We start from the raw sequence: 13,309 nt of genomic DNA, 5'->3' as shown, positions 1-13,309 counted from the left end.
TTTTAATGTATTCATATCAATATAAATTTTCAGGTAATCTTGCCAGCACCTTAGGGCAACATAAAGGTCCTATATTTGCGTTAAAATGGAACAAGAAAGGAAACTTCATTTTAAGTGCAGGAGTGGACAAGGTGAGATAATCTTTGGTAAAATTAAAATTCTTTCCTTCACCATTATAATCTAATTGTAAGCATAATAGCAAAGCTATAGAAAGTAAGTAAATGAAACAAAAGGTATGGGACGTACGTATGTACTTACAAAGAACATGTTATACTAGCTAGTTTCCTTGTGTTTTATAGTAGTTTATTGAGATATTTTAATTTATTATACTTCAGTGTCCCTGGATGTCTTCCCAATTAGGTTAGCGTAAGTTGGAAAGTAAGTGCGTTGAACACAGGAACATTAAAACTTTGTAAAACTGAATCATATAAAATTTAGTGAAGCACTTTATGCAAAACCTGAGGAAAAAAATCATACTGGAGGAACAGGTTCAGGCTGATTTGGATATCAGTCAAGCCTGAGAATGATTAAAAAGGCTAGAGCTGGAACATAAGAAAAGTCAACATATTCGACTGGAGAGGTGCCAGTAGTGTAAAGCTATGAAGCTCGTTGCTTAACTATGTTTTATTTCACATCTCTAAACAAACTTAAAGGCACACGAGGTCTTTAAATTCAAAGCTGTTGTTAGTGTGAGAGATTTTGTGAATGGTAGGAAGGGCACCTAGTGACAAAGAATAGATTTAAGATGAACTCAGAGAATACAATAGACTATTCAAAGAGTAAGAAGAGTTTAATTTTTCCTCTGTAACTGATTCAAGGTGCAGAAGTAAACACAGTCATTCTCTTAGTGAGACTGGCAAAGTACAAGCTCAGTAAGACCACAGGCCCGCAATACTTAACTGGCAGTCTCACTGTAGTTACAGTGACAGATTTTCTCCTTTATTTATTATTTTTTTTTCCTACACACATTTAACCTGGTTTGCTCTAGTGCCCAGCTTTATAAATGCACGTGCTGGCACAGAGGAAGGAGAAGTAAATATCTCAAAGCATGGAAAGGATGGGTTTCTTCTTTTGGCAGCTTTAATGGCTTATGCCAGTTATTAAATCTTTGTGGAGGTACAGCTTTAATTTGCAGAAAAATATTCTGAAGGAGATAGAAGCCTCATTGTTTCAGTCAATAAAACTCCTTGGATAAAGAAACTGAGGTTGTGCTTTGAAAAATATTCTGCATTAGCAGAAAGATTGATTCAACTTTACGCTTCTTTTCCATAAATAATTTGTGTGGTCAGTTCATGCTTCCACCAAATTCTGTGTCAAAATTTTCATTGATCGTTGAGGTAGGTCAGGAATGTTGGTGTAGAACATAGTGATTATAAAATGCTAATTTTGTCATGTAAGATTTCTTTCATCGGGAAGATATTAGAAGTATTGGCAGAGAAGAACTCAGAACAAAATTACAACCTTAAATCAAATCTTTTCAATTTCTAACTGCAAGACTACTTGTTTATATAAAGGTCTCCTTAGGGACAACTGAGTATTTGAAATTTCAATTTGAATCTACAAGTATTTGAAGTTAAAATAGGTGTGTGGAGTAGATTACATGAATATAAATAGGACTAGAGAGATAAATCTATTTAATTTTTGTTTATAAAAAAGAAAAGCCCACAACCCCTTCCTTCCTTTCTTCAAGGCCCCAAGATATTGTGATAAACACCTTTCTAATATTACAACATGTTAAGGTTCTCCACTGTTGTCTGTAAATCTACAATTTCTATTAGTACTGGGTGAAACACTAGAAATACGTAACTGGGAGCAGGTCTGGGCTATGGGGAGCAGGCTAGGTAGTCTGATACATGTGAATGGTGACAGTTGTGGGGAAATAAGTAATTTGTACATATTAGTTTATTGTGTATTTATCTGTTTAATACAGACCACAATTATTTGGGATGCCCACACTGGCGAAGCCAAGCAGCAGTTTCCTTTTCATTCTGGTAAGTCTTGATTTTGATCATTCAGGTTTGTCATCTGAAGAGACTAAAAAAGTGTTATTTATTAAACAAAAAAAATCTGAAGTTTATGGTGCTTCTTTACACCATTTTAAAGTCTTACAGGCAGTCTTTGGATACTGACTCCTGTATTTGTAGTCTTCTGAATTTTGAGAATGTAAATAAAGATAGAATTGTTCTGATTTTATAACTTTATAACACACAATTTTATTGCAGTTCTATGTAAGTCATAAGAGATAATCCAAATATTAGTGACTTTCTGTAGTACAGTAGCAGACAAATCAAGTGGGCAGGCCACGAAGGATTTGTGTTTATCAGCTAAGGACTGCATTTGTCATCTTGCTACAGTAATCCCAGCTCCGCATCCCGTTGTTCTGCGCTGCCCACTGTGCTGTCCCCAATTTGTTTGGCCACAAACCAGCTGAAAGGCTGTTCACTGGCCAGCTGGGATGAGAGTGCAGCCTCTCGGGAGGTCAGACAAATTGCTCTGTGGGCTGCATGCTGTGCGAGCCTGCCAGAATCAGCTGGAAAATAGACTAGAGAGGATGACGAACATGTCATTGAAGGGCCTTTAAGAAATGTGTCTCGTTTCCACTTTTTATTCCGCTCGCACTACGTTTTCAGTGGCACGACAACAATCAAAAACATCAATTCTTGATTCACTCCAAGCAATTCTGTGTGCTATCTGCCATAAATATCTTGGCTTGATCAAATGGAATATGTTGTCCATGATTAAGCTTCAAGTTACTGCACCTTATAATGCTGGAATTAAGAAAGGAAATAAATCATTACCTTTTGCTGGCTGCCATCTATCAGCACAAGCACGGACTGTTAGTGGAGATGAGCTCATGCATGACGATGTGTTAAGTTGTGGCAACCTGTTCCTCATGCTGAGGTTTATTTATAGATAACTACAGCTTGTTGTCCTGCTGCACTGTCTTCTGTATAACTGTTTCATTTCAGATATGTTCCGCGTTTTAATTACTTCTATTAAATTTTGTTTCGTGTCTTTGTGTAAGACTGGTTTTGGCTGCATTTCTCGCTGTTCATAGTGTTTTATCTTTAGTACTGCTGTAAAATTAATGGTTGCTTCCTGTTGGCATTTCTTCTGTGGTGGTGCACGCTAAATTTGCAAATCAAACTCCCGCAGAATGCATACCATAGTTTTAAATATCTTTCTTTTTTCTTTTAGCACCAGCATTAGATGTTGATTGGCAGAGTAACAACACATTTGCCTCTTGCAGTACAGACATGTGTATTCACGTCTGTAAACTAGGACAAGATAGGCCCATCAAAACCTTCCAGGGTCACACAGTAAGTACTGGAAAATTGGGGGTGGCTATACGGTATTTTTTTATTAATGAGAGATCGGGGGCCCAGTATTTTTGCCAGTGTACAGCACTTGTGTAACGGTTGGTCTTTGGCAACAGGCAATAGATAGACATACGCAGGTAGTTGTAGTTAAGGTCATGTGGTAACTGTAGTCTCTATCATTATTAGAACAATTCTCGCTTCCGCATGCGGCTTTTTTTACCGGTGCCAGGATGGCACAGCAAAAGTGAGCTTTAGAAAAAGAAGAAACGTGGTAACTTTAAGACTTTGCCATGCACAGCCTATGTTGTAAAAGAGCATGCACGGGAAAACGTGATGAACAGGTAGCAAAAAGTTGTTGTTGTAAGGCAAAGCTAGGAATGAAAATTAAATGTTAAAATACTGATGATGATACAAATACTCATAACTTCTGTCCAACTTTATCTTTCGTAAGCTGTCATTTGTAATGGAAGTGAAGACTCCAACTTATTTTCACTGTTCAATTTTAGAATGAAGTAAACGCAATCAAATGGGATCCAACTGGTAATCTTCTGGCATCCTGCTCTGATGATATGACTCTAAAGGTAACGTGAGTTCTGGTACTGGCTCTTGTCTGTGTAGGACTCTGCAGTGCCCACCATTCGCTCGGGCAATCCAACACTATCACTGTATTTCCCGTGTTGTCCAATATTTGTTCTTTTTTAATATAACAAGATTAGGCAATCCTAGCAAATCCTTGTTCATCAGAGCCAAGCTTTGGTCCAGAGAACTTGTTACAGGCTGCCACTCTGAGACTCGGAGCATGATTTATTAGGTACTTTTAGCTGTTTACAGAATCAGGTCATTAAACATTAAGCTGTCACACTTGGTGGTTGCTTTTGGTTGCAGGGAAGAGTTGGAATGCATGTCGTGTAACACATACAAGAATGGGTGACTAGCTCCTTTCCTGGTTTTCCCCTTCTTTCTAGTTAAAATCTTTGGCATATTGTTTCTGAAGAGACTGTGTGTACTCTTTGGTTTTTCCAGCTCAACAGGAGTCATTCTGCAGTTTTCAATTGCACCTGCACTTTTCCTCCAGATAATTCATAGCAACATGCTTTCTTGTAGAACTGGGGCAAACCTGTGGATGCAGAGGATACTGTAACTTATAGATATGACTTCAAGGCACACTAGAGATTCATACAAAAATACCACCAGGTTAGATACACGAGAAGAAATGAGGTTGGTTGTGCCTGACAGGCCTGTGCTGTTTCCATGGTACAAATGCTTTTCCATTACTCCCGTACTGCTTTGTATTTAGTGGGTATTTAGCCCTATGTTTAGTAGATTTTCAGGATATGATTTACAGTGCTATCCTACGAGGGACAGTTATTTCCTTCTAGCTCATCGTTGCTTAATCAGAGACAGGGAATGGCTGCATGGGTAGCCAGTTATCCCCTTCTGTGCTGGCACGCAGTCAGGCACTTGCAGTGGAAATCACCTTACCTAAATATAAACATTTAAGCATTAAGCCTCCGGTCTAAAGCTAGATGTCTAGACATCTTTAGTCTACAGAGTGTCTAGCAGTACTGAACAGCAATTCATCCTTTCCTAAGTGTCTTAAGTCAAGTGTAGTGAGTAAATCTCCGAGAGCATCAGTCGTTCTCCATTGGCAATGGATGTAGCCAAAATAGCCGTCTGAAGCTGGTGTGTAATACTGAGGCAGCTGAAACTCAGGTGAGATGAATTCCAATCTAGAGGTCAGGCTGCTGCTCCTGCCTCTGGGTGAGTAGACTGACTCAGTAGTATTGACCCAGGCAATTCAGGCAATTAACTTCTTGGGTGCTGTTTTGAATTCAGCCCAGGCTGGAAAGAATTTTATCATTTTGTTCAGGATTAACTGGATTGCTTGTAGATAAGTCTACACATCACTGATTACTTGTGGATCACTTACTTTTCAGTGGCAGTAGGAACAAATATCAAGTTTTGAAGCATGCGTAAGATGCCTGCTGATCTATTTATTTATTTTTCTCTGTTTTGATGCCAACTTGATATTCTCTAGGGCAGCTAATATGGACTCTTTTCATTTATACTAGTTTTGGGAAGAAAAGCTATATTTTGATCCCATCAATTTAAATTGGAAATACAATTTTAATTCTGTCTGCTGATTGAAAATCAATTTCCCCTTCAGTGAGGCACCAGTTCTAAAAAGCATCATTCATTTAAACATAGACCTCAATTGCATCTTAAATACAGTTGGGCTCAAGCATGTTTCTGTTAACTTTTTCTAATAAAAGGTGAGCTAAAAGCACTACTAAACCAGATATCATTAAAAAAACATTCAGCTGATAAACTACTGTATCAAGTTTCACATTTAAGAAAAGATATAAAAGCCTTCTAAAAGCCATTCTGTATGCAATGCAAACTCGTAATAGAATAAAGTTATTTTGTTTGGTGAAGGTTATCATGCAGGAGTTGGAGTCCGAAGGAAGTCCTCTTTTGTACAAAGTACTGAACAAACCCCTGGCAATGCAAATCCTAATAAGCCAGGAACATGCCGTAATGGTTTTTGCAGTAGGCATCTATGGCTTTGTATGAAAACAGAAAATTTCTCTACTACCCCTTTATTTCACTCAATCTGTGTAACAAGAAGTTCATTTAAAAATAGGACTGTGATATTTTTTCAACTCAGACATGAACGTAGACATATTGCTCTTCTCATTTTAGCATTTGTTAAAATCCTCGCACTTTTCAAGGTGCGTATAGTTAGCACACCCAGATTGGTTTCTATAGACAATACCTTTATTACTCATTAACCCCATCAGGTACTTTTAAGTCAGAGAATGGAGGGTAGTGCAGTAATGTTTGTAATAATTACTCTAGAAACTCAGCAGTCATAGCAATTATTTTGAGCAGTCTAAAAGGTAGTAATCAGACTGCAAATGATAAATAAGAAAGATGTAAAATGCATTTTAGTACAATATTGTGCTAAATGTCTTTGTTTTTTTTGTTCCATTTTTATCATAGATCTGGAGTATGAAACAAGACAGTTGTGTCCATGATTTACAAGCACACAACAAAGAAATTTATACTATCAAATGGAGTCCTACAGGACCAGGAACAAATAATCCAAATGCCAATCTTATGTTAGCAAGGTACTATTTAATCCCGTTTTTAAATTTCTGTTAAGCATTATTTTTACTTCACTTTTTATGTATTTAGGGTCACAGAATGTTTTGAAGCATGTAGTAGAGTTTATCGTATTATGTTTATATTAGAAACAAAAATATGCCAAATTGATTAATTGATAAACTAATCTGTGTTTTTTCCCTTGACAGTGCATCCTTTGATTCTACTGTTAGGTTATGGGATGTAGACAGAGGAATTTGTATTCATACTCTGACAAAACATCAAGAACCTGTGTACAGTGTAGCTTTCAGTCCTGATGGCAGGTACCTGGCCAGCGGCTCCTTTGATAAATGTGTACACATCTGGAATACACAGGTATAGCTCTTCTGTCTGTTTAGAAGTTTTTGTTTTGAGCATTTCCATCCGCACCCTTCCAACGTTTCGGCCACAAAGAGCTCTGCCCTTGCTAACATGCTGGTTCACTTTCTCTTTGTTCTAAGGTTACTTCTGTTAATGGATGTACACTTAATTTCTCTCTTTTGAGTGCTTGTCTGCCACAAAAAAAAAAAAAACAAAAAAAAAAAAACAACAAACAACCAACAAACCCAAAAACCCAACAACAAAACATATTCAACAATATGTCTCCAATAACATGTTGCATCCAAAAATTGTCTTTGTTAACTCTGAATTTTAAACTATTCATAAAACAGGTTTGCTGTTAAAAATGATGACTGGATGTAGACATACAAATTTCACTGTAAAACAAGAAAATGTGAAGTGAGAGAAGATGATGATGACAAAATGTTTCTACATAACTTTCTAAGAAAGGACACTATTACTTGTTTTGTATTTCTGGCAACAAAAGGGCTGATTGTGAATGAAAGTCTAAAGACCTTGTTGTTCGTCAAGATGTATGTAGTCTCTCACTACTGGGAACTGGATATTAATTTTTGAAAGGCTCGTTCTAGTAATTGGAAGCAGTCATGCCCATTCCCAGTTTTGCCTGTCAAACACAAGAGATTGAGAAGCGATAATTGTGTTTGTCACGTCCTTTAACTCAGCGCTGAGGTTGTCCACGAGTCTCATCTGAACCATTTCCTCTGAGAATTTCAGCTTTTAAAAGCAGTGGGGAAGTTTTACGTGTTGCACAAATTTTACTTATTTGCATGGATTTTGTGATAATAATTACATGTTTTGTCCCTTTTTAGACAGGTGCCCTAGTTCACAGTTATCGGGGAACAGGAGGGATTTTTGAGGTTTGCTGGAATGCAGCAGGAGACAAAGTTGGAGCAAGTGCTTCAGATGGTTCAGTAAGTGCAGCTTGACTTGTCTGACGTTGTAGCAACAAGCAGCTTTTGGAAATCTGTTGACTAACAATGGAGACAAAATTTCCTTCTGTAGCTGAAGTTTAATACAGCCAGCTCACATGTAGATTTTGACATATAAGGATGCTGTAATGTTGAAAGGAGAATATGTCTTTATTCCAGCTTAATGAGTTACTGTTCTAAACACTCCAAAAACCTCAGAAGGTGAAGATGCCTCTAATTTAAATTTTCTGTCCCTACTGGGGCTTTCTGTGGAAGAGTGTTCATTGTGGCTGGTCTTTTCATTACAGTCTGGAAACAAGTTCATCTCTGCCTCTTTGCTCTTTTTGAGTGAAAATATTCAATGTAGGTGATATTACTGTAATGCATGATGGGAATGAAACACCTTCTGCACTGCATTCAACAGCAAGAGCAGCAAAACAAAGTACACGTTTCCGAATACTCAAAAAATTCCCAAAAATGACAGGAACTATATGTAAATGCTAGTCTGCTTACATCGCTTAAAAGAAGCAGGGAATAAAATAGTATGTTTAACTAACCGTGAACACACCCACTATCATCTCATAGTGGTGTACTGTAGCATCACCTCCTAGCTCTTCTGACATTGTCCAATATTAATGTGCAGGTCTTCATAACAAGTACAATGGTTGGTTTTCTGCTTGCATCTCTTTTGCCATGGTTTTAAAAGAAAGGAGAAGAGAGCCCAGGGAAAAGCAAAAATAGAATAAAATAGGAGCGATAAAGGAATTGTATTTTGATGTGCTGTAGCTTAAAGTAACAAACGTCAGCAAAAAGCAATCCTGGTAGCTTTGGAGGCCAGAGTCTCTCCTGTCCTGCGTGCTCCATGCTGGTAAGCACGATCACTTTGGTAGAGTTCAGAACAGAAAACAGGAAGTTCTGAATTTTAAGTAGGCTAAACTCTAGACAAATAAATTTGGTTGTTCTTTGGTCTAATTTTAGTCTTATAAGTATAGACTTTTAAAATTATTTGGTTTATTTTGTTTTATATTGTTTGCTAGCAAAAGCCTTCCTCATCACCTCGGTTTTAAATATACTTATTATAATAATTATTATAGTAATAATAACTAAGCAAATAGAGGCACAGGTGAACTGTTTGATGACTAAAAGCATAGCTTTTATATGACTGTGTTTTACCAGTAGATTTCTATATCTGACAGAACTAGAACATTAACTGGTCATTGCTGTTTGGGTAGTGATTCGTTAGGCAGCGGTACCTGTAGCAGGTCTGGCTGGGTGCTCATAAGCAAAGCGCTCACCTGGTGATTTCCCACCCCCTCTAGCGTCAAGAGATGCAAGAGGAAGCTTGCACAATGTGTTTTGCTCAGATATTTCACAGAGAGTTGTATAAATGTGGAATATTGCGCAATGTTCGATTTCTTGCTTTTTCTTACAGGTTTGTGTATTAGACCTACGGAAATAGCGCTACTAGTTGGAAGCCATGGACCGACTATGAATGTGTACATAGCCAAAATGACTGTCCCTGACCCATGTACTGCTATAGTCCCAATTGAACCATGGCCAGTCCACTACAGCCAAACGTAAAAGAAATATATACATATACTGTATATAAAAAAAAAAAAGGAAAAAAAAATTACACCCTGAAGAGGATGACAGAGTTTTGTCACAGCTTGTGAATCCTGTTCACCAAGTGCTGGAATCTGCTGTGCCCCAAAATAACATTTAAAGGTTTTGGATATGAAAAACAGAAGAGAGAGAGCGAGAGAGAGAGAAAAATATACCGTATACAAGAGCAGACCCATATACATACCAAATTCAGAAGATACTAATGGCAGCCTTCATTACCCCTTCCCCCCTTTAAATCCATTTAGGACAATGGATTGTGGGGAATTTTTGTTTTCCTTCTCAGTAGTTGAGCAGTTTGTGTGTACAGAGAAAATGGACTTACAGAAATCTGCAGCAGTAGTTTTTTCTTTGCTTTTAAACATTGGGTTTTCTGTTTTGTTTTGGTTAAGTTTACGGATGCATGAAGTAAGGGAGTGAATTAGTTTCTTGTTTATATTTTTTTCACCTTGGAAAAAAATGTTTCTTTGAAACGTATTTTAATGCATTCTTTGAAGAGGTAGATTGAACCTGATAATGTTTGGTACATTTTGTGGCTCCCAGAGCACAATTTTGTGAACAGAGGGAGGGTGGAAAAGGGATTATGGAGAGAGAAGAAAAAAAAAAATCCTGCTTTGAGGCGTGATATTTCACGTCCTGCTCATCTACGAAGTATGACAGTAATGGGTATAATGCTATGTTTTATTTTCTGGTGACATGGCTGAAATGCAGTAGTTTCTTATTTGGGACATAATTCTGCCAAACTTAAGAACAGAAGGGCACAAAAATACAGAAAGAAAAATACAGGGATGCAAAACAAACAAAAAAAAGGATAAAAAAAGAGGAAAAAAATATGCATCTTCTGTTGCTTTAAGGCCATAGCTTGAAATATGGTTAAATTGTGCACTATTGTGAAAAGGAGCAAAGTAGAGCTGGGGGATCATTTTTAAGAGGTTAAGATCTTTCTGGACAAGGGTTCATGCCACAGCTTCTCTGAGAGTTGCCCATCATTATTTGTAGGAGCTTAGATGTATAATTGTAACCAAACTCCAGTATTAAAAGTATCTCATGTAATTTTTCTTTATTAAAATAAAATCTTTGGCATATATTTGATAACACTGCCATTAAGAGGCAAAATGTTTACTACCTTAGATTTAAAAAAAAATCTTAAACAGAGGACTTGCTTCAAGTTTATTTTAATAGCAGTGATTCAGCTTATTTAAAAGATGAATACTTGCACTAATTCCCCTGCTGCTCCAGTCCTGCAGTTTATTGTATCTTGTGACTACATTTTTTTCCAAATATAGGGTAGAAGTAAGCTGCTATTTTTTTAATAATCACTACTATATAGTGTCTTTTACTCTGTTTACAATATCAAGTATTTTTCTTACAATGACAGATGTATATGGCAAACCTTTTTCTGCTCATGTGATTAAAAGTATACTGATAGTGATTTTATTTGTAAATGATAGCATGAGGTTGTGTTTACGCGTATGTGTAGTCAAAAAGGTTGCATCATGTCTTGCATAAGGTTCCAAGAGAGTAAATTTATAAAAAGAGAGGTTGTCAAATTTATGTCACAGGCATTTTACATAAGGAATGGTTTATATTACAGATCTTTGCAAAGTTATCAGTTTTATAACACTATTTCAATCACAAATAATTTTGTGGCTTATGATTGCTAGTCTCTAACTTTTTATTTTGTTTTGTTTTGGTTTTTTTTCCCCTCCAAGTTAGGTATAAATTGATTTAATTGAGATAATGCAGCTTTGACATTTTAACCATTGTTCTTGAGGCATTGATTTCTGCTATTTCCATGGAATAAACAGGACTTGAAGCAAGTCTGAGTTTGGCTAAGGTAGGGTAGCAATTTGCCAGTGGTAAAGAGAAGTCGACAATACATTCTTTATATATACCCCAGGATTATAATACTATCATACACAGCATTTAATACCAACAAAAAGTCATATCTATAAAGACAGTCATCCGTGGTGGTTCGGTGCCAGCTATTTTTAGGGTTTTGAAACATATTACAAATGTTTAGAGCAATTACCCTGTGAGTTACAATATGTAGGAAACCTAATATATTGAGTGTCTGGCACTTGAAATATTGCTTCTATTGCTGGAGGTCCATGACTGTGGCTGACCTCTGTCATTTAATGGAAAAAAAAATAAAAATAAAAAAAAAATTCTGTGCAATAATTTTAAACTGTGCTCCCAGGAATAGACACAAATGTTTTGAGTATGTTTAAGCTGCATTTTTCGTTTAGCAATGCATTTGTCAATTGCACTGAATTTAAATCTGAAAGTCAGAAGTGATTCTTGATAGTACTTTTGTATTTTAATATGGACAGTTTATTCATTTTCATAAAAGTTATTGGATGATTCTTTCAGCCAATCGAAACAATTGTGGTGGAGTTCTGTGACATAGCTGCAAAATCACACAGCCATGTTTTAGGGTATTGCCATTTTCCTCTTTCTCAATCATCAGCTGTTTTGGTTGTAATTCTAGTTGCTTAAGCATAGTATCACATATTCAGAAATAGATAAAACAGAGCTTCAGTATCACAGGTCCAGGGTTTTCAGGTGCTTGAAGCACAGACCGGCAGGAACGTCAGATCTGTTGACTCAAGTGCTCTGGACACGCAGGCTGAGACCCCCAACCTGGTGTTAATCAGCAGTGCCCCACTGTAGTGGAACGAGGCCAGTTTCCACTAGCAAAGCAAAGCAAAGCAAAGGATCTGGCCAATAGATATTTTATTGTTGTCCTTTACTAGCATGCCACAGTGCTGCTCCTGCTCACACACCTCTTCTCGCCTCTTGTTTTATACACTGTTAAATGCATGCATGCAAGGTGTGCTAGGTTCTGTGATTATGTGAAGCAAAAAGAAAAAAAAAAAAAGAGAACCATGACATTAATTATTATCTTTTATAGCACAAAGACCTCGTATTCAATAGTGAGGTAGACGATCCAAATTGTTCCTTTAAATTGAATATGCCAAATGTCAGTAAGACCCTAACTTTGTATAAACGTATGCACATGCTTAGTCTGACATACCGAGTACTTCTGTTGCGCCTGTTTTCCAAGTGTAGAGGCAAATGTGTGCATAAGCCTTTGCGTACATTACCGTTCCTATTTTCTCCAGTTCAACATGGTAATGGGCAAACATTCAAATAGAGGATAAAAAGAAGGGGAAAACTGGGCTCAGAATTAATGATGGAATAAGAAATGAACTGCTCGAGTTCGCTGTCTTTCTATGCATCCATCTCAGAATCCCATTTCTCATTTCCGCATTAGGTCCAGGTTTCTGTAGAGTTCCTCTTTTTCTATTTTTACTTTACCTTTTTCTGCATTTTTAAATTGATGTAAAGATTCCCAACCAGTGGACTTCTTAGTGTAGTTAAGAGAATATCTAGGTCCTCATAAAAGCTTTTTTAGACTCTTTGTAATGTTGATAAACTCAGTTTATTCTGGGACTACAATTGTGCAGGGTTATTTAGCGTGTCTACTAGATGATTGGAAATCTTATATGAAACACTAAAAGTGCCTCTTTTTCTGGGTTGGGTGGAGGGAGGTAATAGTTACCAGAGTCAGAATGACATGGCATTTTGAAGCATGTTTCTTGATTTCATGACACTTTAATGCATCTTGAGAGAAAGGCCAAAGATTTCTACCAATTTTAATTAATTTTCATTTTAAAAAGCACTCCTTTTTCCTTACACTGCTTACCTCATGCTAGGGTATTTAATGGGACGTTGTACCTTGAAATGTTCTTTGTGTTTAGGAAGAATAGTAGGTGGCACAGGGCGGTCACGCCAGTTTGCCTACAGAGCAATCTTAGCAGCTGATGCATTTGGTTCTGCTGAATGAAGGAGTTTCATTAAAATCGCAAACTGGGTTTTTCAGCTTGTAAATAAAAGGTTGTATGTTTTTGTCTGTGTAGCAAAGAGGAGCCTTGGGACCCGATTTTTCCAATC

At 37.0% G+C, this 13,309-nt stretch overlaps 1 protein-coding gene across 1 annotated transcript in view; it reads left to right on the top strand.

Annotated features, from left to right (window-relative positions):
* Positions 1 to 10,736, top strand: part of TBL1XR1 (TBL1X/Y related 1) — a 115,107-nt gene extending 104,371 nt beyond the window's left edge. Inside the window, exons 9-16 of the mRNA XM_082487394.1 lie at positions 34 to 131; positions 1,931 to 1,991; positions 3,199 to 3,320; positions 3,827 to 3,901; positions 6,324 to 6,451; positions 6,635 to 6,800; positions 7,634 to 7,735; positions 9,165 to 10,736. Coding sequence (XP_082343520.1) covers positions 34 to 131; positions 1,931 to 1,991; positions 3,199 to 3,320; positions 3,827 to 3,901; positions 6,324 to 6,451; positions 6,635 to 6,800; positions 7,634 to 7,735; positions 9,165 to 9,191 — 779 coding nt within the window. The 3' untranslated portion in view covers positions 9,192 to 10,736. The remainder of the gene's footprint in view (positions 1 to 33; positions 132 to 1,930; positions 1,992 to 3,198; positions 3,321 to 3,826; positions 3,902 to 6,323; positions 6,452 to 6,634; positions 6,801 to 7,633; positions 7,736 to 9,164) is intronic.
* Positions 10,737 to 13,309: the final 2,573 nt, after the last annotated feature.

This window comes from Vanellus vanellus (genome assembly GCF_965231255.1).
Source record: "Vanellus vanellus genome assembly, chromosome: 8".
NCBI lineage: Eukaryota > Metazoa > Chordata > Aves > Charadriiformes > Charadriidae > Vanellus > Vanellus vanellus.
The sequence above is the reverse complement of the archived record's forward strand: the minus strand, read 5'-3'. Positions and strand labels throughout refer to the sequence as shown.